The sequence below is a fragment of the Kryptolebias marmoratus genome, linkage group LG18 (genome assembly GCF_001649575.2).
Source record: "Kryptolebias marmoratus isolate JLee-2015 linkage group LG18, ASM164957v2, whole genome shotgun sequence".
In the NCBI taxonomy this organism is placed as follows: Eukaryota; Metazoa; Chordata; class Actinopteri; order Cyprinodontiformes; family Rivulidae; genus Kryptolebias; species Kryptolebias marmoratus.
This window is the reverse complement of record NC_051447.1, coordinates 3,339,906-3,367,284: the sequence shown is the minus strand read 5'-3', so window position 1 is coordinate 3,367,284 and position 27,379 is coordinate 3,339,906. Positions and strand designations below refer to the sequence as shown.

General features: G+C 42.9%; 1 protein-coding gene and 1 long non-coding RNA gene across 3 annotated transcripts in view; one reads left to right on the top strand and one right to left on the bottom strand.

Moving 5' to 3' along the window:
• Window positions 1-3,667, top strand: part of LOC119617953 — a 5,608-nt gene extending 1,941 nt beyond the window's left edge. The window contains exon 2 of the long non-coding RNA XR_005234445.1: window positions 3,244-3,667. This is a non-coding gene — a long non-coding RNA (uncharacterized LOC119617953). The remainder of the gene's footprint in view (window positions 1-3,243) is intronic.
• Window positions 1-27,379, bottom strand: part of podn (podocan) — a 48,690-nt gene that overhangs the window by 5,159 nt on the left and 16,152 nt on the right. Inside the window, exons 2-10 of one of the 2 annotated variants that reach the window (XM_017434305.3) lie at window positions 25,624-25,911; window positions 24,180-24,273; window positions 22,532-22,596; window positions 16,779-16,888; window positions 16,534-16,690; window positions 16,266-16,381; window positions 10,005-10,218; window positions 9,389-9,832; window positions 8,785-8,933 (exon numbers count right to left, since the gene is read on the bottom strand). In XM_017434305.3, the coding sequence (XP_017289794.1) occupies window positions 8,785-8,933; window positions 9,389-9,832; window positions 10,005-10,218; window positions 16,266-16,381; window positions 16,534-16,690; window positions 16,779-16,888; window positions 22,532-22,596; window positions 24,180-24,273; window positions 25,624-25,887 (1,613 nt within the window). In that variant the 5' untranslated portion in view covers window positions 25,888-25,911. Of the gene's footprint in view, window positions 1-8,784; window positions 8,934-9,388; window positions 9,833-10,004; window positions 10,219-16,265; window positions 16,382-16,533; window positions 16,691-16,778; window positions 16,889-22,531; window positions 22,597-24,179; window positions 24,274-25,623; window positions 25,915-27,379 lie in introns of both variants that reach the window. The other variant, XM_017434306.3, reaches the window with a different exon arrangement.

Genomic DNA, 27,379 nt, shown 5'->3' with positions numbered 1-27,379 from the left:
GGCTCCTCTTCTTCCGAGGAATCCGGATTAGCCCACAGCCTAGATAACGCATCTGGCTTCACATTCTTGGAACCTGGCCTAAATGTAATCGTGAAGTTGAACCTCCCGAAAAACAGGGACCACCTAGCCTGTCGGGGGTTCAACCTCTTAGCTGTCTGCAGATAGGCCAGGTTCTTATGATCCGTCCAGATGATAAATGGTAGTTCACTACCTTCCAACCAATGCCTCCACTCCTCTAGCGCGAGTTTAATGGCCAGCAGTTCCCGGTTGCCCACGTCATAATTCTGTTCAGCTGGCGTAAGACGGCGGGAGAAGTAGGCACAAGGGTGGACCTTATTGTCCTCGGAGGATCTCTGAGACAGGATGGCCCCAACACCTGAGTCAGACGCGTCCACCTCCAGGATGAACTGTAGTTCGGGGTTCGGATGGTGCAGTATAGGGGCTGAAACGAAACGAGACTTTAACTCATCAAAGGCGGACTGGGCTTCAGAGGACCAGAAAAAAGGCTGTTTGGTGGATGTCAATTGAGTTAGTGGAGCGGCAACCCTACTGTAGTCCTGAATAAAACGTCTATAGAAATTTGCGAAGCCCAGAAACCTTTGTAGTTGCCTGTGGTCAGAGGGTGTGGGCCAGTCGGTAACAGCCTTGATCTTCTCTGGGTCGGTCCGGTAGTGGCCTTGTCCAAATATGAAGCCCAGGAAACTGACGGTGGTGACGCTGAACTCGCACTTCTCTGCTTTTACAAAGAGCTGGTTCTGGTAGAGTCGTTGGAGAACTGCTCGCACTTGAGCCCGATGTTGAGTTGGATCCTGGGAATAGATGAGAATGTCATCCAGGTATACAAAGACAGAAATATTCAGAAAGTCACGTAACACATCGTTGATGAGGGATTGAAAGACTGCAGGTGCGTTAGTGAGACCGAAAGGCATGACCAAATATTCAAAGTGTCCGAGAGGGGTCTTAAACGCAGTCTTCCATTCGTCCCCCTCCCGGATCCTTACCAAATGGTAAGCGTTGCGGAGATCCAGCTTCGTGAAGACCTTGGCGGCATGGAGTTGCTGGTGAACCGAGTCAATGAGCGGAAGAGGATACTTGTTCTTAATAGTGATGTGGTTTAACCCCCGGTAATCGATACAAGGGCGCAGGCTCTTGTCCTTTTTTTCAACGAAGAAAAACCCTGCGCCTAGTGGAGAGGTAGATGGTCGTATGATGCCTGAAGCAAGTGAATCCTCTATATACGTCTTCATAGATTCCCGTTCCGGACCCGAGAGGTTAAACAACCGACTAGATGGTAATGGCTCCCCTGGACGCAGCTCAATAGCACAATCATAGGGTCTGTGCGGTGGTAAAGACAAGGCCCGGGCTTTGTTGAAGACTGCTGCTAAATCATGATACTCCGTGGGTACTTTTGTGAGGTTGGTCTGTGTCTTAGGAATGTCCTTTGTGCTTGGGGTGGATAAGGCAGACTGAAGACAATGTTCTAAGCAAAACGGGCTCCATGAGTCAATTCTTTTAGATGACCAATTTATAACAGGGTTGTGTCGTTGCAACCATGGAAACCCTAGAATCAGCTGAGAGGATGGGGCAGAAAACACTAGGAATTCAGCTGCTTCTCTGTGATTTCCAGACGTGATAAACTGTACTTGGGAAACTTTAGACGCAATACGAGTGATAACCTGACCAGAAATGTCCATAACCGGAAGAGGTGATGATAATTGTACGGTTTCTAACTGCAGTTGTTCAACCAGATCATTAGTAATGAGGTTTTGTTCAGCACCGGAATCAATTAATGCGTGTATGGGAATCTTAGTCTGATGGTTGACGAGGGTGGCATGAACAAAAAGTCGTGATCCGAGGGGTTGAGCAAAACTACCCACTAGTACCCCCCGGATTCCTAGTGAGTCTGACCTTTTAAATACGGACACTTAGCTTTGAAATGATTCTTCTCCCCACAATAGAAGCATTCTCTAGCCTCTAACCGCCTAAATCTCTCCTCTGGAGTGAGTCTCGCTCTACCGACCTGCATGGGTTCACTTTCCACCCTTTTAGCTTCAGACTCCAACTTAGCTCTTAAATCGCTCCACTCTGACTTATTCGACCAACCCGACTTTTCACGTTGTCTCTCCCTTAAGCGATTATCTAAACGGATGGATAATGTTATTAAGTCGTCTAAAGAGCGTGGTTCGTCCCAGCCGACTAACTGATCCTTAATATTTTCTTGCAAAGCGTGGATGAAAACCCCTTTGAGAGCAGGCTCATTCCACCTGGAGGTCGCGGCTAACGTGCGGAAATCAATGGCAAATTGAGCCACCGAATGTTGTCCTTGCCTTAAATTCCATAATTTATGCGTAATCTCAGTTTCGTTAAATCGGGTGCCAAAAGTCTGTTCAAAATCCTCAATAAACTGGTTAAACGATGTTAATCGGATAGCACGAAAGCTATATTTAGCCTCGGCCCACTTCAAAGCTCTGTCTCGTAGCAGCCCAATGATGTACGAGATCTTTGAAGCGTCGTCGATGAAGGACTGAGGTGAACGTGCAAAAACCAGCGAACATTGCAGTAGAAAACCAGCACACTTACCAATTTCCCCCGTGAAGTGCTCGGGGGTTGGTGACGGGACCTCGCGGAAATGTCCGGAAGTGTGTACCGGAAGAGACGATGCGGATGGAGCGGAAATGGAAGTGGATTCGGAGGCTTGTGGAGTAAACGAAGAAAGTTTTTGGTGAATATCCTGAGCGAGATTAGTAATTTGGTCGAGACGACCGGTCTCTGACTGTTGTCTTTCCCAAAGGGCGTTAATCATAGATTTGTGACGGGCAAGCAAAGAAGCTGCTTCGGATCCCTCGGTTCCGGAAGAAGTGTCCGCCATCTTGGTTACAATCTTCCGAACCCACATAAACTTGTTCCAGGACTACAAAAAGAAACATTAACGAAGGTAGGTACTTAAGGTTACTCCTAACTTATCCAAACTAGTTCTGGTTCTGGCGTCGCTCAGGACAATAGTTAGGCTGGAGCATTCTGACAAGAACGTGGGGTAATATGTCCAGAGAGCGAGACCAAAACCAGACACGGAGACAGCAGCTGAGGTTAAGTGTGTTTATTTACAACGTGGTGGATATGTACAGTGCGTGCGTCGTGGTAGGATCTGGAAAGCAAGAGGAACAGGGTGAGTCTCGGGCGCCAATCCTACTGTCAGCTGAGCACTGCATAAATAACTTAATTGTGGTTCTTTTGGTCTTACAGGTCCAGGTGGAGTCCAGCGGCGAGGGAGAGGTGAAGGAAGCGTTCAGGTGATCCAGAACTCGATGAGCCAGTAATCCCATCCAGGTGAGTATCCAGGTGTTCCAGGTAAGAATCCGTGAGTCCAAAGTTCCGTGACGTGGCCAGGTATCTAAAAACAAGGTGCATAGAAAACATAGTCAAAACTTAGTCAAGGCTCTGGTTAGAAACGGAGGCTGCGAGTCTAACCCAGGAGGTTCGATGCTCCAGCGAAGGTCTGGTCTCAGCTGGAGGCTTAATTACTGGCAGTCTTCATTAACTGGATCTGGATCACCTGTGGAAGAAGAACACTGGAGGAACCGCCCCAAGGCGGGGCTAGAACTCCAGATCCCTACAAAAAGTCTTCATACCCCTTGATGTAAACTTTTCACATTTTGTCACGTTCCAACCACAAACTTCAAAATACTCTACTGGAATTGTATGTGATAGATCAACTCAAAATAGTGCATAATTGTGACATGGAAGGAGAATGATAAATGAATTTCTTTTTTTTTTTCTTTTACAATTAAAAATCTGAAAAGTGTGGCATGCATTTGTATTCACCCCACTTTATTCTGATACACCGAACCAGAGCAACCAGTTGCTTTAATAAGTGACATGGAGTCCTCTTGTGTGTAATTTAATCTTTAGGGGTTTGTTACAGAACATTAGTGATCAAACAGCATTGTGAATACCAAGGAACACACCAGACAGTTCAGAGATAAGGTTGATGAGAAGTTTAAATCAGGGTTAGGTTAAAAAACAATATCCCAAGCACTGAACATCTTGTGGACCTCTGAATAATCCATCATCTGAAAATGGAAAGAGTACAGCACAATTACAAACCAACCAAGAAAAGGTCATCCCCTATGTGAAATTTGGCAATGTTATTTTTACCTGCTAGATGCTGCAAAAGACGTAAGACTGGGGTATTGATTTACCTTTCAGCTAGACAATGACCCAAAACATCTAGCAGGAGCAACAATGGAATGGGTCAGATCAAATCATATTCATGTGGACCAGTCAGAGCTCAGACCTGAATCCAACTGAGAATCCGTGGCAGGACCTGAAAACCGCTGTTCACAAAAACTCTCCATCCAATCTGACTGAGCTGCAGTTGTTTTGGAAAGAAGAATGGACAGAAAATTCAGTGTGTACATGCACAAAACTAGTAGATAAATACCCCAAAATATAGCAGCTGGAACTGCAGCAAAAGGTGGTTCTACAAAGTATTCAGTCAGGGGCCTGGAATCCAAATGCATGCCACACTTCAAATTTTTACTTGTAAAACGTTTTAAAAACCACATATCGTTTTCTTTCCACTTCACTATTTTGCACTATTTTGTGTTGGCCTATTAGTCAGTTTGTTGTTGTAACTTGACAAAATGTAAAAAAATTCAAGGGTCGTGAAGACATTTTCAAGACATTGCTACGACTACTTTCATTAGTAAATGTGAATGCAATAGTTGACCATGAATTTCAACAACTAGCTAAGGTGAATTCTACATGTAATTATTCATCATGTCACATTTTCCATTGCTGCAAACATTTTGGGGGTTCTAAACTAGCAGAGACTAAATATTTTTTCTCTTTTTGTGGGGGGATTTTGGTGAGGGAAAAAAGAAAACAGGGCAGTGACTGATCTGAAAAATGTAGAAAACACAACAGAATAGAAAAGATCAAGGCCTGTAAACATTAGTCATAATGCAGCGAGGCGGAGGTCACGGAAACACAAACAGAAACAAAGCCCTGAAAGCATATGTCCCAAACCTCTTAACTCTTGTTGAGCTATTGCTTTCAACTGCAGGGCTTGGTGGAATAAGCCTGCATTATGTGGAATAAAGCCCAAAATAATTGTTGAATGCACAGAAGTTACTGGAGTTGGAGAGATTAGATACCAAGCTGCAGTACTCTACAAAATTAATTTATGCCAGAATGTCCAGTAGATAGTACATTTTTAGATTATGAAGAGAGTAAGGCACATGGGATGCTTCCAAAAATTAATGTATCTATATTAAAACCACATTTTTTTAACATTCTGTTTATTGAATTTTAAAGATATTAAATGAGCAATTAACAACAAGCAACCCCCACCATCCCTAACAGACAGGTAGAAGAAAACAAATTATTATAAAACATAAATCAATAATATAAAAAATAAAATATCTATAAATATGCATACAGTTCCATACACATGTATATAAGTCAAAACGCTTCACTGTGGTGCTCAGTTCAGAATGATCAGACATCTTCACCTCTCAAGCAGGAGAGGAAGGGATTCCAGGTTATTTCAAACTAGAAGGACTCAAAAAGTACAATACTCTGCCAATGCCATAGGGTCATTAAAATAGTGTAGGTTCACTTTCAGTCGATTCACTCGGTACAACACTTGCAGTATGGGATATCACGCCCCCGCGTGTCCTGGCTGAAGACACTTTTAATCACACCTTTAGGCAAATGACGTGATGATGACACGTGACAGGCCCCGCCTGCATTATGTAACCGTCTGTCATCATAGTCATTCCTCAGTTCTTACACTCTTTCACCTCACTAGGAACACCTCTTTGAGTCAGGCTAGCTAGCTGCGGCTTGTTAGTTCTGTGTTTTGCAAGGCTGCTCGGAGTTAGCTTAACTGCTTTTGTTGGAGTTAGTCACCGTTGCCTGCTGGTAAGCGTGTCTGCCCGCGAAGCGCTAGTTTCGAGTATTCCTGGACAGTTTAGTGTTTGTGGTTCGGAATGAGCACAAAGCTGTCACAAGCGAAGCAGAAGTATTCTGTTCGCCCCTGTCCTCAGGGGTGTGGCTTCTCGCTCCACGGGAAGGACCAGCACAAAGCTTGTCCCGTCTGTCTGGGGATCGTTCACGCTCGCAGAGTGTTGGCGGAGGCGAGTTAAGTTCCTGGAAAAGATGCTGGGAGAGGCTGCAGTCTCACAGCAAGACCCTCTGCTCTCCGAGTCGGGGAACCTGGTTTCATTCGAGTCCAACAAGGACGGCTTTTCGGTCGGAGTCCCCGCTTCCAGCTGAGTGGACCACATGGATTATGTTGATGGGCTAACGGGAAATGAAGAGGGTGCTGCTCAGTCTCAGTTTCAGCTGGACCCTCATCTCGTGCTGGACATTGGTCTGGACGGTCAAGGTCTGTAGGAGGATGAAGATGAGTTTTTGTCAGATTAGGGTGCCACCGCCACTGCTGTGTCAGCGGGCCAGGGGGACATGCGGCTGAGAAACTGGACGTGGAGTGGCCCTGTCCCCCTCCTGTTCAGAAACCGTTGCAGTTCGGAACCTCCCTGCGGAACTGGCAGAGGTCAAAAACTGTCTGCCCATGTTCCCAGATTTTGTCTCGGAACTGACGTCCTCGTGGAACAACAGTACCCGGCTATGGACAGTATCTGGATCTGGAATGCGCTGAAAGAGCCGGACTGGTAAATATTCCACTCATGGAGCCATCCCTGGCAGCTAATTTGGCGCCGTCCCACAACCATAGCGTGAGTGGCCCCACATCCCTTCCATCCAATCACTGTAGATTTTCTGCTGCGCAGCTGGAAAAAATCTACAGAGCTCACGCAACCACCGCTTGTGCTTTGAGCTCCATCTCCATGCTCCAGACGTACCAGGCTATGCGCCTGGCGGAGCTCGGAGCTCAGGTCCTGTTGCAAAGTCCTCTGGTACCACTCCTAAACGATGCCAGAGTCACTGCAGATTACATCCTCCGTGTTTCCTGCTGTGCAGCGCTCTCCCTGGGCAGAGGGATGACATCAAGGGTGGTGCCACAGAGGCACCTGTGGCTGACTCTCTCCAACATCCTGGACCAGGACTGGGCCTTCTATCTGGATGAACCGGTGGCGGCTGACGGGCTGTTTGGACAGTCTCTTGATGCCTTACAGGCAAAATTTGAGCTGAGGAAGTAACAGACTGAAGCCCTTCACTGTATTATTCCCAGATGTGACGTGAGACCCAAGTCCAGCATGAGCGCTTGCAAACGGCAGTACCACCGCCTCAACCGAATAGAGCAGCACTGCCCGTGAGCTTGAGTTCCCAGCCGGCACAGCCACAAATCCACGGCCAAGTTCCCCGCCATTCGGCTTGGAGCAAAGATCCCCCTCCGAATCTTCAGAGGAACTCAACATCTCGGAGGAAGAAAACACAGTCCTCCTAGCAGAGGGACTATGAATTCAGGGGTTTCAGGAGCAGCGAGACATGACCGCCTGCTTTCGGCAGCCACCAAAAAGGCATTTTGTTTGGGGTCCCAGTCCCAAGAGGCACTGCATTTCCCCCAAGCACAATTTCCCCACTCACACAATTTTTGCACTAAAATCCCCCAGTTTGGGTGCTGTAAATGTTTTTCAAAGCACAACTAATGTTCAAAATGTTTTTGTAATAATGAAATAATTTTTTCTGCGAAAAAAGTCTAAATCAAATTACTACAGGCGACAGTCAAATAATGCTGCACCTCTCTCGCACAACGATAGGGGCAGCACCTCCTCGCGAACAGTGCAGCAGGTCAGTCGCCTGCATAAGTAGAAGTAGAAGAGGGAAGAGGTGAGTATAGGAAGGATTTCAATGCTACTGCATGAGCATAATTTGCTTCCATAACCACCCATGATGGGGGAATTCATTCTCTTCGTACTGAACCCAATGATTCAGGTTTCTTATATTAGTGGCCCAGTAATATTACAAGAGGTTAAGTAGTACCATTCCATCCTGACCTTTGGGCCTCTGTAAGACTTGATAACACCGCCTGGGTGGTTTCCTGCTCTAAATAAAATCCAGAATCAGACTACTGATCTTGCAGACAAATGCTAAAGGGAGAAAGATTGGAATACACTACACTGAAATAGATATAAGAAGCATGGGACGATATACAAGATTAACCATTGTGATAGGAATGGAGGCTCCAAGACAGACAAAACCTGAATTGGATATGTTGAATTGTAAATTATCAAGCTGATACTCTTTTACTTCTCTGTTAACAGAAAATACTTCACTATTGCCTAGATTAAGTTTATATCTAGAAACTTTCAGTGGGTGGTGCGAGTCAAACAGAAGGTACAGATCTATGTGGGTTGGTTTCCTGTAGACCTCAATGTTGAGGCTTCCATCTCTCTTTATGTGTACCAAACAGTCTAAAACAGGCAACTTGTTGTTGTTAGCATGCTGTCTGGTGAAATTGATGTTATCAACAGAGTTAATGTGTGGCTTGGTGTTGTTTCCTAGTACGGGTTCAGGTCTCTCTTTTCCACTTCTTCCATGCAGAGATTGGCCACAATTGGTGACAATGGAAACCACAAGGCAGAACCATGCTTTTGTCAGTAAAAACTGTCATTCTATTTGACATAAATAATGGAAAGACAAAGATCCAGCAGGGCACATATCTGGTCCTAAGTGAAATTGGTCCTGTTGTTTAGCTCATTGTCTTGTTGAAGTTGTTTTCTGACAAATAGTGTGTAGTAGAACGTGACTGTTTTGCACCTGTTCCCTTGAAGGGAGAAAAAAAAAATAATCATAAGATGAGGTTTATGTGTTTCTTACCGAAGAAAGATGCCTTTGATGTTTGGTGTGTGTTCAAAAGCTGAAGCAGGAACACTGGAGATGCGGTTGCTTTGTAGGTAAAGGTATTCCAAAGACTCAGGCAGGTCAGATGGAATGTGAGTTAGCTGGTTTCCAGACAGGTCTAGTGTCTTAAAAAAAAATCAGTGAAAAAAAACATACTGAAAGATTTATACTAATATATGCACCCCGAGGCCCTTCTCCACCACAAAAATGAAGGCATCAAATAAACCAGAACCTATATCAGATGTTTTATCTTTGCTTTTAATTTATGTCAGTTCTTTTAAATCAAGTTCTGACTGTAAAATTGTATTTCTAATTTGCACACTTTTGCTGTCTTTTATAGAAAATATTTTCAGTTATGTACTAGTTACATAATATTACTCACAAACTAAACACACTGAAACAACTGTGACAAAAAGCCCTTATTCGGTGGGATCAATCTCAAGAAAAAGCCTTCAATAAAAGGTGATGAAGCTGTCAGGTTTTGGGAAGTCAAGTTAAAATTTATATATTTATGCAGTGGAAAAGGGCAACAAAACACTTTACCAAGAATTAGCTACCAGTGTTTCTCCAGACCACTCACTGTGAGTGCACCGAGCTCCATCCAGGCTCCCTGGTAGACTGAGTTGAGTTTTAGTTGGTTCTCACTGAGGATCAACTTTTGCAACTTCTCCATGCCTGTGAGTGCACCATATGGTATTGAACTGAGCTGGTTGTTCTTGATTTCAAGAACTTGCAGACTGCGAGGAAGACCCATGGGCACTGTTTGGAGGGCATTCCCAGATAGGTCGAGAGTTTCCAGCACACGCAACTTCCTGAAGGCCTCCCGATGTAACCTAGAATTGGTTAACTTGTTGTAGCTGAGATTTAGCTCTGTCAGGGTATACAGCACAGCAAGATCGTTGCGGCCAATTTCGGAAATAAAGTTGTGGAGCAGCATTAGAGTCTTAGCTCGTCGAGGCAAGCCCCTGGGAATGCGTTCCAACAAATTATTGTACATGTGAAGAGTGTGAAGTTTCTTCAAGCCCTAGTGGAAATTCAGATTTAAACATAATAATGAGATCTGACATTTCAGCATATAATCTCTTCTAGTTTGTACTTATAATGTAACATGTGCATGCCAATGTAAAATGTACATGTTTTAATATCATGTGTATTTTGTAAATATACTTAAAAAGAGAGAGTGAGAAAAAAAGTACCTGGAAGGCCATTGGGTGAATAGAACGGGAGCGGAGCTTATTATTGTGAAGGAGCAAGTATTCAAGGTTCTTGACAGAGTTGAGAGTATCTCCAGGGATGCTGTTAATAGAGTTCTTCTCCAGGTGTAGCAGTACTAGATTGCGAGGCAGACCCTTAGGAACAACACTCAGGTTGTTATTTGACAGATCAAGATACTCGAGGCTACTCAGTTGGCTGCAAGAAAAAAAAGAAGAAGAAAGTAATTTTAACAAGTTTTTGTCAAGTGATTGATTTCGACTTCAACACAATTGAATGGGTTTTGGCTGTCCAGTGGTGGCTTCCTGGTGGTGCGGAGGGTGAGCGATCTAGTCTGCTGCCTGTGGCGAAGCTTCGGAGGGAAAAACAGCTCTTGGTCCTTCTTAGTACAAATTGTGGCTTGACTTAAAGTTGCAAAGTTTCTTTCTTAACCTGGAAATTTACCTGGAAACAGGTGGGGAGAGCTTGAGGTAGGAGGTAACAAAACGTACCACACGAGTCAACACTCTGATGGGGAAGTGTTGGCACCAAACACCCTTTATGCCTCCCCCTTGATGAGCTCATAATACAGTAAGAGACACCTTCGAAAACGAGTTACCTGGAGACCAGACGTCACCTATTGGGAGAAGGAGAGGAGTAGCAGCCAAGAAACAACACAGAAACTTCCAGACCCCTGACATCACCCCCCTCAACGGCTGCCACCTGGGTCACAAATGAAAGAGCGGGGCACCCAGGATCGGTCCTCGGGACCGTAGCCCTCCCAGTCGACGAGGTACTGCCAATTGCGACCCTGCCAGCAGGAGTCCACGATCCGTTGGACCAAATATACTGGGTGCCCCTCAAAATCCTGGGCGGGTGGAGGGGGTTCAGCCAGAGGGCACAATGGGCTGGTCTGGACTGGCTTAATCTGGGATACATGAAACATGGGGTGAATGCGAAGGTGGGATGGTAAGTGGAGATGCATTGCTGTGGAACTGACGATGGTGGCTATTTCATAGGGACCAATAAAGCGAGGTGATAATTTCTTAGACAGATCGTAGCGGGATATCTTTGGCAGAAAGCCAGAATTTTTGGCCAGGGATGTACTGTGGAGCAGCTGGTGTGCGTCCTCTGTCGGTGAATCTTTGGTTCTGCTTAGCAGTGCGTTGGAGGGCAAGGACAGTGTTTGACCGTATATGTTTACAGCGACGAATGTGATGATGTACAGAGGTGACTGAAATGTTCCTCTCATCTGAGGGGAAAAACGGTGCCTGATATCCTAGGGTGATTTCAAAAAATGAAATCCGGTAGCGGCTGAGACATGAGAATTGTGTGCATATTCGATTCCCTTTGTTGCACATAGAACGTGCTGTCCAAGGAACTAGCATTCCCTTTAGCTAAAAAGCTACAATAAACATCTTAAACCTTTGCCTGTGTCTGTCTGCGCTGAATTCGAGCACACCGAACCTTGTCAGAATAATCTGGCCACAAACTATGGATTCAGAGTAGCAGCACTGGCGAAGTGGCATCGAGGAAGCTATTTCCAGTCTAGAGAAGAACGTACAGGATATGATGCAACTAATCCGCAACATGTCTGGTTCACTGGGTAAAGTTATGTCCCAACCACGCCCCTCTCCGCCGGCTCCGTCTTGTATTCAAGTCTCCCCGATTCACAAACCAAGGCTTTCCCCGCCAGAGAGTTTTAAAGGAGAGTCTAACCAATGTTGTCCTTTTCTCACGCAGTGTGAGATTCATTTTCAGCTGCAGCCGTCCTCGTTTCCCTCCGAACGATTCAAGGTCGCCTACATCATCTCCCTGCTATCCGGCAAGGTGAAGTTGTGGGGAACAGCTGAGTGGCAGCACAACTCATTGGTATGCTATTCATACAAAGATTTTGCTGCTGATTAAAAAAGAGTTTTTGACCCCATTGCCCCAGAGCGAGATGCCGCCCGTAAATTGTTCTCATTGAAGCAAGGAAGGAAGAGTGTAACCGAGTATATTATTGACTTCCACACTCTGGCTGCTGATAGCCAGTGGAACGATCAGGCTCTCACTGATGTGTTTTTCAAGGACTAAGAGAGGATATCAAGGATGAACTTGTGGCCTGTGATCGACCAGAAGATCTCAGAGGTTTGGAGGAGTTGGCAACCCAGATCGACACCAGGCTAACTGAACGCAAACTGGAGAGGCGAGGTAACCCGCTTTCTAAAGACCGCTGTTGGAACGTGAGGCCTAACGTTGCCCCGGAGTCCAGCAAAAGTTGCAGCTCCACACCTATTGAGGAACCTATGCAGATTGGAAGGACTAAGCTCACCCCTGTGGAACGAAGTCGTCGGAGGGCAAGTAATCTGTGTTTTTACTGTGGAGCTAAAAATCACGCAGTTAAAGACTGTTAAAAGACCAGACTCAGTAGGATCCAGGAGAGTCCTACTGAGTCCAGTTAAAAAGACTAACTTCTACTAAATGTTTTCCCTGCCTGCTGAGTTGTCATTAAATTGCAAAAAACTTATCACGCGTGTCTTTATTGATTTAGGAGCCGACACCAAATTCATTCTGGTCCCCTTATTCAAAAAGGGGGACCTGAGAGTGTGTTCCAACTACAGAGGGATCACACTCTTAAGCCTCCCTGGTAAGGTCTATTCGGGGGTTCTGGAGAGGAGGGTCCCTCGGATAGTCGAACCTCGGATTCAGGAAGAGCAGTGTGGTTTTCGTCCTGGTCGTGGAACACTGGACTAGCTTTACACCCTCAGCAGGGTCCTTGAGGATGCATGGGAGTTCACCAAACCAGTCTACATGTGTTTTGTGGACTTGGAGAAGGAGTTCGACCTTGTCCCTCGGGGAATCCTGTGGGGGGTGCTCAGGGAGTATGGGGTACCAGACCCATTGATACAGGCTGTTAGGTCCCTATATGACTGGTGTCAGAGCTTGGTCCGCATTGCCGGCAGTAAGTCAGACTCGTTTCCGGTGAGAGTTGGACTCCACCAAGGTTGCCCTTTGTCACAGATTCTGTTCATAACGTTTATGGACAGAATTTCTAAGCGCAGCCAAGGTGTCGAGGAGATTCGTTTTGGTGACCATAGGATTGCGTCTCTGCTTTTTGCAGATGATATGGTCCTGTTGGCTTCATCAGGCCATGATCTACAGCTTTCGCTGGAGCGGTTTGCAGCCGAGTGCGAAGCGGCTGGGATGAGGATCAGTGCCTCCAAATCCGAGGCCATGGTCTTGAGCCGGAAAAGGGTAGATTGCCTTCTCTGGGTCAGAGAGGATGTCCTGCCCCAAGTGGAGGAATTTAAGTATCTTGGGGTCTTGTTCATGAATGAGGGAAAACTGGAGCGGGAGATCGACAGGCAGATTGGTGCAGCATCTACAGTGAAGCGGTCACTGTACCGATCTGTCGTGGTGAAGAGAGAGCTGAGTCAAAAAGCGAAGCTCTCGATTTACCTGTCGATCTACGTTCCTACCCTCATCTATGGTCACGAGCTTTGGGTAGTGACCGAAAGGACGAGATCGCGAATACAAGCGGCTGAAATGAGTTTCCTCCGCAGGGTGTCTGGGCTCTCCTTTAGAGATAGGGTGAGAAGCTCGGTCATCCGGGAGGGACTCAGAGTAGAGCCGCTGCTCCTCCACGTCGAGAGGAGCCAGTTGAGGTGGGTCGGGCATCTGGTTAGAATGCCTCCTGGACGCCTCCCTGGTGAGGTGTTCTGGGCACGTCCCGCTGGAAGGAGGCCCAGAGGAAGACCCAGAACACGCTGGAGGGACTACATTTCTAGGCTGGCCTGGGAACACCTTGGGATTCCCCCAGAGAAGCTGGCCCAAGTAGCTGGGGAGAGGGAAGTCTGGGTCTTACTACTAAGGCTGCTACCGACTAGACCCCGGATAAGCGGAAGAAGATGGATGGATAGATGGATGGTGTTAAACCAAGATAATTTTGAGACTGAGGTCATCCGACTTTCAGTAAGTGGCAATCATCACAAATCCTTGAAATTTCTTGTCATTCAGTCAACTGATTTGCCGGTGATTCTAGGTGCAACTTGGCTTAGCAAACACAACCTGTACTGATTGGGCCAAATGGGAAATAACAGGCTGGGTGGATCAGATCATCAGCTCCACTGATTGTTCATTTACATTTTTTAAGTATTTTCTTGATTTTTAATTTTATTTAATTTTGTCTGTTTTTGCACAATTTAATTTATTTTTATGCATGTAAGTTATTTTTATCTGTTGTTGATCTTGCACTACAAATTATTTGGAACATTACTGTTGCAGTTCTTTGGAACCAAAGATAATAAAATAGATGCCACTTTTGCACTAAAATACATTGCATACTGGTGTTTTTTTGCTTTTGTTGCTTTTAGTACCACTGAATTGCATGTGTCAAACTCATAACCAATTATGTTGCCCTCTACATCTTAGAGGGACACATAAAGAGAAGTCAAAGATCACAGTTGTGAGCTTCAATATTACTTTATCAGTCAAATCAAATCAGTTTCTATCTTTTTAATGCCATATTACTCAAACATAAAATATTAAATTTTTTAAAAGTTATATTTTATTGGTAGGCAGTTTTATCAATACATTCTGCCATGTCCAGCCTTTTAAGGACATTCATGAGCTTGATGTGGTCCGATATGAAAATGAGTTTGACACCCCTGCAATAGATGACATATATACATATACATTAAACAGGGCTGTCAGAGTTGCAATAAGTTTATATCAGGTGGGTGAATGATCTAATCATCTGACGGTTGATTGCAGCAATTCACATTATTAGTAGAAATAGAGGGCTCCCAACCAAATTTCGCTTAGGGCCCCAAAGAGGCTTGGGCCGGCCCTGATCAAAGCAGATGCCTGCAGAGGCTGGATAAGACACTCTAAAAGATTTTTTCCTTACTGCATCACAGGAGAAGATATTCATTGTGATGTGGATGAGAATTTGGGACCCAACAGACAGGAACGTCACGAGGTGTAGGAAGGCAAGACTGTAATTCCTACAGCACTGCATGTACAGTTTTCCTTAAGGAGAATGGCCTATGTTTACATTTCAACTTTTTTTTTCTTTGTCCTCTGCAGTGCTGTCTTTTCCTTTCTGCAACACCATGATATGTTCTGTCAACAAATTACAGTACAAACAGTAAAAGCATAAATATACACTGTTATATTGACAACATGACTAAACAGTTTGACTGTCTTATTCATACTCAGTGACACAAGGACTTGTCATTCTGATGGAACTGACATGTTCATTGACAAAGATATTACTTTTTTTTCTAAAGACTTTGAGCAAGAGACTGGCATTTGTAGGTAATACATGGTATTTTGCTATTTGTATGAATTGTTTTGAGAAACACACTTATAGCTTTGCAAATGTTGAGGATGATTCAAGAAATGTACAAAAGCAACTCAGAAAAACTGTAATAACCTTGTTCCAGCTGTTCAGAATTTGTTTGTTTGTTTTAACTATGTTTGTGATTGAAAATCCAATAAGTATTTAAATTACAAAAAAGTTTGGGGTCTTGAGAGAATTTCCAGAAACAAAAGGACATTTAAAAATGATTGCTACTTACTTGACAATAAACTTGTTATGAGAGATAAAACATGTTAAAAGTCAATACAAATAGCATACTGGTTGTTTTTGACATTATGTTCTTGTTTAATTGGCCTAATTACAATAATTGCATTCGTTACTCTGAGATATTTGTGGTCATAAGTTTCTGCTATTGTCATTTTGTGAATCAGAAGCTGAAAAATTTTGGGAACCTGTAAGGATTTGGGTTTTGTTTTTGTTTTCTTTTCGATGCATTTTGCATTTGTTTCCTTGTTCATGTCTGGTTCCTTGTTCTTTACTCAGTATTCACTTTCCCTCTGTTTGCCCCTGATTGTCTGCCACGCCCATCTCCTCCTGTCGGTTATTGTAATCAATCACCTGTGCCCACTTCCCATAATTATCCCCTGTGTATTTAACCTGGTCATTTTCTCCACCACCCCGCTGGATCATTGTTGTTCTGTTCTGTGTTCTGCATTTGTTTCGTCCTGCCATGCCCTGCCCCTTCATTTGGATTTTTGTTATTGTACTTTTGCTGCCACGTCAGCCCTTTTTGTTTGTTATGGAATAAATTAGTTTCTTTTTAAAAGATGATTCTTCGCTCTGGGTTCGTCTCTGTCTCCCCTCGTCATGACAGAACCACTGTTTTATGTAAATGCATGTGTAAAAAAGATGCTAAAATTTGTTTATCATTGATTAATAAACAAAGATTTTTTTTTCCCACCTGAAAGTCTCGCTGTCCATCCCCTCATTGCTGAGCAGGTTGTTCTGGAGATACAATTCTCTGAGGTTTCGCAAGTTATCTAAGGCTCCAGATGGAATTTTCTCCAGCTTGTTACTCTGTATCAAAGAAAAATCATTTTCATCATTATATTACTTTATTTTAATAAACTGAAAAAAAATATGCAAAGCTGCTAAAAATTTAATTGAACACATAAGCGGAAAGATGCTGTAATGTGTAATTATATATTGTTTAGTTGTAGCTCCAAGACCTTTAAATGAAGGCGGTAAAGACTGGAAGGCAGATTGTCGGGAACAATCCGCAGAAAGTTGCTGGACATGGTGAGAATCTCCAGGTTGTCAGAGCCATTAAACATGTGATCAGGAAGTCCTGCATCACTTAACTTGTTGTTGTGGAGGTACACAGACCTGGAAGTCATGACACAAATGAGACAAAGTTTAATTACCATACCTTGAGCAGCCAGAGGTAAAGTCACACAAACACAAAAGTTCCTACCTTAGTTTTGGTTTATGGCCAAATGTATATGGGTAGATTCTTGTAAGCTGATTAGCAGCAAAATCAGTACTAACCAGAGAGGGCGGCAGGACTTTTGGTGCTGAAGTAAGCTGAAAGCACATTAAAAGAATGTGAGGACCTGACCACAAAAATACTATTTTTCTGGTGAACTCAATAACTTATCAGATAGAAATTTTGTTTGTATTTTCCTGTATGTTTGTGTGGATAAGTATGGGTAAGTATGGGGATGTGGGTGTCAACAAAGTCAAAACTTTTGTACAAAAGAGACTAACTTTTAAGCATCAGAATGAGGCATCAAGTACTAATTATAAGCACATTTCACCGCATTGGATCCCAGCGAGGATAGAGAAAGTACTGGCTTCTCAAAGGAAGGGTTGAATTATTATTATTATTATTATTATTATTATTATTATTGTTGTTGTTGTTGTTGTTGTTGTTGTTGTTGTTGTTATTATTATTATTATTATTATTATTATTATTATTATTATTATTATTATTATTAATAATAATAATAATAAATTAGCTCCAAGCAATTGTTGTCTTGCACTGTCAGTGACCATTTTAGTGTATTTTCAATTTCAGTGGCTGTACCCATGTTCAGTGCTAAAAATGATACTTACTGTTTTAGATAGAAAGATATAGAGAGAATGAAGAGATTTGATTGTGCCTCATATAGACAAACATGACTGAGAAAAAATAGAAATGTTTTAAGTGCTCACTAATCCGCAAAGACATCCGTGCTACTATAATTCATAAACCATGTTATTAAGGAGAAAGCTCTAAATAAATATATAATCTCAGCAATACTTCCCACATCTGTCACCACTGTCTTCTTCTGTAGTTTGTCAACCATCACAATGTCCGGTTGGTTAGCTATCACCTGTTTGTCAGTCTGGATCTGGAAGTCCCACAGGATCTTATGTTCTGCAGAAGCCTGTTAATCACCCACTGATTCAAATCAGGTGTGTTGGCGCAGAGAAACAAGTAAAACATGCAGGATAGTGGCCCTCAAGGACCAGGATTGGAGACCACTGCTGTACACTATTCCAGCCACTTGGTTATGGCAGTCATGTATGCTTTGCCTGCCTGGATCTTTTACCCACTTATTATGTGCTGGAATGTCTCTGGGGCATCTTTACATAGCCTGCATCTTGGGTCCTGCCTGGTATGATGGACCCCGGACTATTGCTGTTGTGCTTAGGGTCTGCTCATGTGCTGCCGTGATTAATGCCTCTGTGCTGTCTTTCAGTCCACCCTTTCTAGCCACAAGTAGGATTTGTTGATATCAGTCACTTATGAGTCTGCCCATGGTATGTGCTGTGTAGGGGCTTATCTTTCCATGATGGTTCCTCTTTCTCCTCTTCCACATTGGATTTCTCCGGCTCGAGACATTCATTTAACAGATCATCATTTGGGGGCTTTCTTCTTGGTGTACTCCAGGATCTTGGTTGTTTCATCCTCTATAGTGGCTCTGATGTTCACTAGTCCTCTGCCTCCCTCCTTTCTATTTGTGTACAGTCTCAGGGTGCTGGATGAAACCCTCGATTCAATGTAAGTCTTCATGTCAGTGGCATCTATCTACTCCTTTGGTCAGGCTACTATTTTCAGCAGGGTATCTGATGACGTGCTGCATACATGTTGATGGCTTGGACTTTGTTCTTACCATTCAGCTGGCTCTTCAGGACTCTTACTCTCTATAGGTATTTGGTTGTGGCTGACTTCCTTGTGGCCTTATCATGGTTGCCTTTTACCTGTGGGATTCCAAGGTACTTGTAGCTGTCCTGGACATCTGCAATGTTGCTTTTAGGTAGTTCAACTCCTTCAGTTGGTTACCTCTGTTGCATACCATTTGACTACATTTATTTACCTCCTGGTGAGGTGGATCAGTGAGTCGATGTCTCGCTCATTTTTGGCATACAACTCCATAGCCACTCTTTGTGATGATTTGACTGAGGGGGTTCAGGCCCATGCAGAACAAGAGTGGAGTGGAGACAGAGCTTCAAGTTGGCACAGTGGTTAAGTCGCACAACTGTGGTGTCATTTATATGTACTGTATTTAAGCAGTTGCAAACAAGTGGGCCAGTCTGAGACCCAAAACTCCCAAGTTGAAAATCATTCCCACCTAGCAGCAGTGATCTGATGACAAATTTATAAGTCACATGTGATCACTGCTCCCAGATTAGGCGCATGATATTTTTAACTGCATTTTGACAACAGCCTTGACAGAAAAGAAGTAGAGCAAAATATTGTTTAGATATTCTAAACCAAACAAAGCATGGTTGTTTTAGAGTAACATGTATAATCAAATACCTGCTTTTTAAAATTTAAATCATTCATCCAATTTCTTTTACCCAGTCCCTGTGTGAGGAGTGAGGTACACCCTGGACAGGTTGCAAGTCCATCACGTATAGAGACAGCCAAACAACTATTTACACCCTCACTCACACCAAGGAACAATTTAGAGTTACCAATGAATCTAACAAGGATGTTTTTGGTCTGTGGGAGGAAATATAGGTGGTTGGTGTTGAATTTACTACCTGACAAATCTTGACAAATCCTACATTACTGTACAATAACCACTACCTAGAACCCTCCCTACAAGGGTATTTTTTGTTTGTTTGTTTGTTTTTAAAGTAGAGACAGAGTAGCAGAGACAACAAAAAAAAAGTAGCACATTGGGTTTTTTTTCTTAGTGTTGTTCTTGTGTTGTTCATGTTTAGTTTTTATTGTCTGTGTTGGTCTCTCATGTCTGTGTGTGTATATATCATCTACTTCTCCCCAGTTGTCATCTGTTTACCTGCCACCCCCATCTCCACCTGCCAGTAATTAGGATCACTCACCTGTACCCACTTACCTCTTTATCCTCTGTGTTTAAAACCCGGTCACTTTCTCAACTACTCCGTCGGATCATTGTTCTTTTGTCCTCGTTCTGTGTTCCCTGATTTAAGTCTTCAGAGTCTCGTTCTGTCCGTTCTTGTGTTCCTTCTATTCACTTGGATTTTAGTTTATGTATTTGTTTCACTGCCTCGTCAGCTTTTGTTTTTGTATTAATAAATTAGTTTTCTTTTAGTTATTGGCATGAGTCCGCTCACTGGGTTCGCCTCCGTCTCCGCCAAACCTGACAGAACAATCCGACCACCTCAGAACCCAGCGGACTCATTTTGTTTTTCTTTTTCAGATCTTGCTGAGGAGGATTTACTCAAGCTCTACATCCCAGTGAGAGAGTACTGCTATGTGGAGCCCACATCTCTGGATGTGAGGGAGCGGTTTTGGGCAGCCCGTGACCTCCTGAGAGAGGCGCTTCGCCACCCCGGGCAGGAGACATCCTTGGGAATGGACGAGATCCTCCATTCCCAGGAGGGCCAGGAGAGACTACGTCCTGGGTTGCGCTCCCTCCTGGACACCTGTGGCAGCAGCCCCTTCTGCGTCTGCGGTGACAGCAGCGCCTTCTCCTTCTGCGGTGTCAGCAGCACCTACTGCATCTCCGGTGGCAGCTACGCCTTCTGCGTCTCCGGTGGCAGCTACACCTTCTTCATCTCCGGTGGCAGCTACGCCTTCTGCGTCTCCGGTGGCAGCAGCGCCTTCTGCGTCTCCGGTGGCAGCAGCGCCTTTTGCGTCTCCGGTGGCAGCAGCGCCTTCTGCTTCTCTGGTGGCAGCAGAGCTTTCCATGTCTCCTGAGGCTGCTGCGACCCCTGAACTCCCATTCTCCCGGTGACGGGGACGCTGTAGGAGGAAGGTCCGAGGCGACTGCAAGGTTCTTCCATCGCCCGTGTTGGTGGAGAAGGAGGAGAGGTTGTCTCCGTTCTTGGGAACTTGCTTGGCACTCAAACCACCAACTTCAAGTAGGAATGGCCCCCGATGGATCCCTCAGCCTCCAGCGTCTCCACTTCCGCCGGCGGTACTCTGTGTCTCCGGTGGCCGCAGCTCCTCGCGGATATCAATGCGGGAGGGAAAGTCTGCCACCAAAACCACCCGCATCTCCCGTGCTGCTCCATGTTCCGCCGGCCAAGTTTCCGGTGGATCGGCCGGACGCCACCTCAGCCTCTCCGGTGGATCGGCCAGACGCCACCACGCCCCCCTCATCCATGTCAGTTTCCACGTCTCCACATCCTCCAGCTCCCGGTTTGCATTCTTCACCTAGTTCTGGTTCAGTTCTGGACTTTTCAGCATTCCTCACCCACACAAAGAATTCAGTTTTCACCCGCCGAGCTCATGGACATGTCCTCCCAAATCAATAGACTGCTTTCATTAACTGCCACTAACACCAACCCCAAACACAACCTAGCCACTTGTCTTCTCATTGAAAAGATCCTCCTGTCCCGCCCAGGTCTCCTCAATCTGCCACATTGCTCCAGCATTTTTTCTGTTATAACCCAATTAAAAGGACAATTAATCAATACACCCAATTCCCTCAACTCACCCCAGCCAGCCCGAACTATTAAGTTCCCCAAATCAATCTCGTCTCAGGAGCCGCCTGCAGCGCCTTCAGTCTCGTGTCCCGAGCCGTTCTCCGAGCCTTCAGCCTCATCTCTGAAATCGCTCTCAGTCCCGCAGTCTGCCAAGTCTGCCAAGGGGAATGGTACTTCTCCTCCTGTTGTCTCGGTGGGAGGCGAAGGCAACGCCCCACAGCCAGTCCGTGTCTTGGTGGAGGTCGGAGGCGACGCCCCACCGCCAACCAGTGCCTTGGTGAGGGTCGGCGGCGACGCCTCACCGCCAGCCAGTGCCTTGGTGGGGATTGGTGGCGATGCCGCCATCTCAGCTTCCCCGGCAGGTCAGCTCGACGCTGCCGCCTCAGCTTCCCCAGCGGGTCAGCCCGACGCCTAAACTCTTGCTCCACCACGGACGGCGCCCGGGCCACGCGCCTGAACTCTTGCTCTGCCACGACGGCGCCCAGGCCGTCCGCCAGAACAATTCAGAGATGTTTAATTAACACTTCCACACTCCAATAAACAACTTACAAATGATGGAACAGAAACTTAAATGTGCAAATTAAATATAAGTTAACCAAAGTGTTAAATTGTGGTAAATGTGTGTAGTTTATGTAAAACATATGTATGACTCATCTGAGTCAGCATCATATTCTCTTTCCTTGAAGCAAAGGCTTGGAGCATTATTTCACAGTTAACGAAGCCCACACCCCACTCCCCACCCCCAACCTAAAATTAATTCTAAATCTTGTGACTTTGGTTTAAGGTCCCTTCAAGTGAAAATCATTTATTTAGGGTTTTGTTGAGATTGATAATAATGGTATAATTTTTCCATTTTTGGGATGGTACCCTTCAAGTGCAATCAAATAATGAGTTAATAAATCCATTCAATGTTGATTGTTCATTAATGCATTAAACCGTATATTATTTTCCCATAGCATTCTAGTCTAGAGAGAGTGAAAATCCCAGTGACAGTGACAGCTGGCAAAGAGATGGGAATCTTCATTCTGTTAGTTTATGACCTTATGTTTGTAATAACTTCCTGTACTCCTGTACTCACTGAAACAGAAATACACTCGAGTGACCAACCATAGCACAGACTATGCTAATGGGGTGATAATTTGTGCCGGTAGTTGGTACATGGAATCCTTATTAACTTCCAGCAGCAGACTAAGAATACCGATAGGGACAAAAAACAGTCAAGAAGCCCAATGTTTTGCCAATAATTGTTATAATTATCAAGGACATGGTATTAAACAAATCTGAGTTTGGACATAACATTTTCAAGTCTGATTTATGACTTACCTTGTTATTTGCCAAGTATAAATAAGCCAACTCTTCAAGCATCTCAAACCCTTCATCTTCAAGACCTATAAAAGAAAACACTGAATTTAAAGGCAGCGTAAAGCTACTTATTGTCACACAAACCAAATCCACTGTCTTTTGTTCTGAAATGTAACACAACAGAAACAGTTTGCACATAAATTAATGACACTAATTCTTTTAGTAAATTTAAAATCACAAACATATGAACATGAGCAGATTAAATCCTTCATAGGCTACCAACAGTTAATGCCAAAGTTTTACACAAAGTTCACATATATAATGTGTAGCTCTAGGAATGACTCTCACCTACTATCAAACTTAATTTTGCTCAATATCTGTAAAATTGACTGAATTAGAACTATTTTTGTTTTGGCTAAAGTTAGCTGTGGACAACACCTTATATTACAGTGATTTCAAAAGTTAATAATCAGTACAAACTTCAAACTTTTTTTCAAATTGCATTTAAAACAACAAAAATACACTAATGTAATAACAAATAATAAAACAAAAAGTTGAAACAGACAACAACAAGGGTACTAGCAAAGTCCAAGCTAAATAAGCAATAGAAGCAGTGCAAAATAGGTTGAAAGCTGAAGTTTAGCTTATAAATGCTCCGACTCTCTCATGTCATAAATACATCACATAAGCAATCAATTTCTCAAATAATTACTTTCTGAGAATTTCATAAAAATCCATCCAGTGTTTCATCATATATTTTGCTAACAGACAGACAGGGTTGATGCCAAATTATATTGCCAAATTTTTAGGAAGAATATTGCAGTGTGTAGTGCTCGAATTATGTATTGAGGATATTGGTCAGCTACTAACACACAACCTTTTTGCTCCAAATCTATAATATTGACTGAGTTACAGCCAGATTTTTTTATTGGTTAAGGTCACTTAGCTGTGGTGGCCATTTTGAATTGTCTCCAAAAGTTAATCAGTTGTAGAAGTACATGCAACGATTACTTTGTGTGAACTTCATAACAACCTGTCCACTGGTTCATGACATATTTAGCTAAAGTTACAGATATAGAAACACACACACACACACAATCAATAACATTATCCCCGTTTTATCTTCTGCAGTTAATCAAAATTCAGTGTAATGGCCTTATATTTTTTATATGAAGTAACTTCCAGTGAAGTTTAAATTGCTTTAACAAGAATAACTTGAGTCTACAGTTTGTACAGTTTTGTTGTTTTTTTATTTCTAAGAAGGAGACATGTTTGACAACGTTTTCAGTAGTTCCTTTTAAGCTCCAAGGTTTCCAAAGATTTTCCCCATCAAATTAAAATTGATTCTTATGTCCCCAACCGGAGCCATTTATTTTTTGTATGTGACTGTTTTCAGGAATCAAACACATTTTGTTATTGGAACAGCTGAACCGGTCAAGAGCTGAGAGACAGCAAAATAACTTTACTCTCCCTGTCACTGACAGGTGCATTCTGAAGATATTTCTTTGAAAAATAGATTATTCTTGTTCTGAAAAAAACTCATTGGAAGAAAAGCTACAGACCAAACTGTATCCCATGTCCTTAAAAAAATATTCTTGCAATGGAATCAGTTTGGTTGCCCTGTGAGCCCCTGGTTTCTGCTTTGTGGTGAGTGTGTTACTGTGTTTACCATCGGTGGTGAGCCAGTTGTTCTGAAGGTTGAGGGTTTCAAGCTGATGCAGATGAGAAATGTGCTCCACTGTTATTTTTTTTATCTTGTTGTTCTAGCATAAGAGAACAAAACACACTGTAAACACATTGACGTATTAGAGATCTGTATTGTGGATGTCAGGGGGTATTCCAGAAAGCAGGTTTAGTGAAAACTCAATGTTTGTTACCCCTGAGTTTAGAGAAACTCTGAGTTTTCTGTTCCCAAAAGAGAGGTAAGTGAAACTCTGAGTATCACCACAGACTCTGTGAAGTAAACCTGTTAGTAGGCAGATTTACTGAAAGAAACTTTGAGTTTCTATTGATCCCCTTCCACCAGATGCAGCTGTCAGAGGTGAGGTGTTCATTATTAATCAATCCATCTGATACTGAAGCAGGATTACTTCATAAAACCAGAAGTCAGGAGAGGATGTACCACCTATATTGGATTTGCTCTCATTCCCAGAATGAGCATTGTTTGAAGCTCCACAATCACTACAAAATAAAGGCAATTAAGTCATGTGTAGTTGATATTTTTATCCCCTACAACCCTACAAATGCAGCAGTTTCAATTTAAAATATTTTTTGCAACAATAAAATGTCTGCCCAACTTAACTAGAGTTTTAGTAAAATAATATATAGCTCCACTTTTCTGATTTTGTAGTCCAAATACAGAACTTCTTTCTCTGCTGTTATTAGTCTTAAGAAGACCATTAAAAAACTTTATGACTGATATAACTCTGATGGTGATAATAACTAAATAATAATAAGAAATTAATTGGTGTTCATTGGTGTTAAGTAGTAATTTTTATAAAAATCCTACAGGAATAAAACAACATCTGTCCTGAGGCAGGCAGAGAAGAAAAATGTAGAATTCCTTACAAGCTCATAAATCAACAACAATCAAACTGTGTTAAATTTATTTATTTATTTTTAATTAAGTAAATTTTATAATCAAAATAATTAACTATAAAACAGTTTATGGTTATGAGAATCTCATTTTACAGACATGTCTTCCTGTTCCTTCCTTGTTTTTTTTTTCCAAATCAACATTTTAATTAAAAAGCTTTTTGTAGAGAAATGTGGCAAATTAAATTTCTTTAATTATTTTAATTTAAAATAATGGCAAAAAATCTAATTGATGTTAAAAACAGTCTAGATGAACTAAAGTTCCAGGACTAAAGAGCTTAACTGAACTGTGACATCATCAAGTGCACCACTGGTCAAACTGCACTGTGTACTCAGTGTACTTGGTATTCAGAAAATGTACAACTCTTTTTTTTATTTCCTGTGGTTGCCATGGTGAACTAAAGTATCAAAGCTCCATTGATGATGGCTGTGTACTGTGGGCATGCATTCTTTCTCAGAGTTTGTTACAACCTCCTTTCTGGAATACCTCCTGGTTGTATCGCTCATATGTAAAGGACCTGAAGAGAGAGCTGCCTGGTTTTTTCAGACAACTCTTCAGGGAACTCTGTGAGGTCCACTCCTGCACAGTCCACTGCTCCCTCTGCTGTGCAGCTGCAGTCCAAAGGACATTCAATCACCACTGCTGTTGCGTTGTCAGCATCCGTTCCTGTCTCATTTTCCTCCTGATCCTCTGGTTTGACAAGAGTCTGGCAGTGCACCAACACCAAGGCCAAGAGTATCACACTTGGGGCCTGCAGGATGGAATGCTTTAAAAAGTCCATGTCCACTGTTGATTGTTGATTGTCCTGCTGGACAAGCGCACAAAAAACAAATTAGACCTGAAAGAGGCCTTTGATACAGTGAATCAAAAGATGCTGCAATATGAACCAAAGAGTTACATTTTTGTCAATAAGCTTTCGACTAGTTCAGTTCATATTTCAATTAAAGGCCTAGCGTCGCCTATCGTCTTTCATTCTCGACTTTTACACTAAGATCATTTATGATGAGAAATGACAAAGTTGTAGTCTTTTTGCTCAAAACTTGTAAATGACATTATGCATCACATGTACTACTGCAAAATGTTGTGTTATTTGTTAGCACCTAAAGTATTTGTTGAGGATGACTCTCAGCTACTACCACACTAAATTTTACCTCAATATCTGTAAAAATGACTAAATTGGAGTCATTTTTGTATTTGCTAATGTTGATTCAATGTGGAATTGGAGCGGCTCCAAAAGTAAATCAACTGTAAATGTATATCCAATGATTACTTTCTAAAAGTTTAATTAATATCTGTCAAAATATCTCATGAACTACTGAACACATTTCAATAAAACTTGCAGAAAGTAATTATTGGATGGACATGAACAACAGATTAACGTTTGGAGTCAACCCAATTCAAGATGGCCACCACAGCAAACTGACCTTTGAAAGCCCAAAAATGCTCTAATTCAGTAATTTTTTACAGATATTGTGATAATATTCAGTGTAGATGTAGTTGGGAAGCTGTGGCTCAGTGGTTAGAGGAGTTGTCTTACAATGAGAGAGTTGGAGGTTTGTTTCCTGTTATCAGTCACATGTTGAAGTGTCTGTGGGTGAGACACTGAACCCCTCATTGCCTCTGATGTGCCTCATTGGTGTATGATTGCAATATAGACCACTGATTAGTCCTACAAAATGATTCATTCAAATTAGCTTTGTAGAGTGCTGTGTGGATGGATAAATGAGGGCTGACTGTGTTGTGAAGCACTTTGAGTAGACTGGTTGAGTAGAAAGCTGCTATATAAATACAGTCCATTTACCATTTAGTTGTAATTGAAAGTCAATCACAGCACAACACTCCAAGTGCTTTTGGAAAAATCAAATTAATGATGGCCACCAGAGTTAGCCAACACAAAATGCCTCTAACTCAGTCAGTTTTACAGACATGGAATTAACATTTGATGTGGTAGCAGCTGACAGTCATTCCCAACACACTCTGAGTGTGACATCTTGCAATATTACAAGAGATCAGTGGCCTCAGCCCCCCCTAAATAATTTTGGTGTCAAAATTTTTTTTATTTTTATTTTTTACAAAAATTCAATATAATGTGGCCAGAATATGAGTTTAAATAAATAACCATATATTATTTCATTATTAACTCAAATATATGATCATAAATCTGTCAGTTTTCTTTTTCTTTACAGCGTGAGGTAGAGATCCTCTTTGGTGCGTCGTTATCAAATCCATTCCACTTGTTCACATAGAGTACTCCCTCACCACATGACATCCAG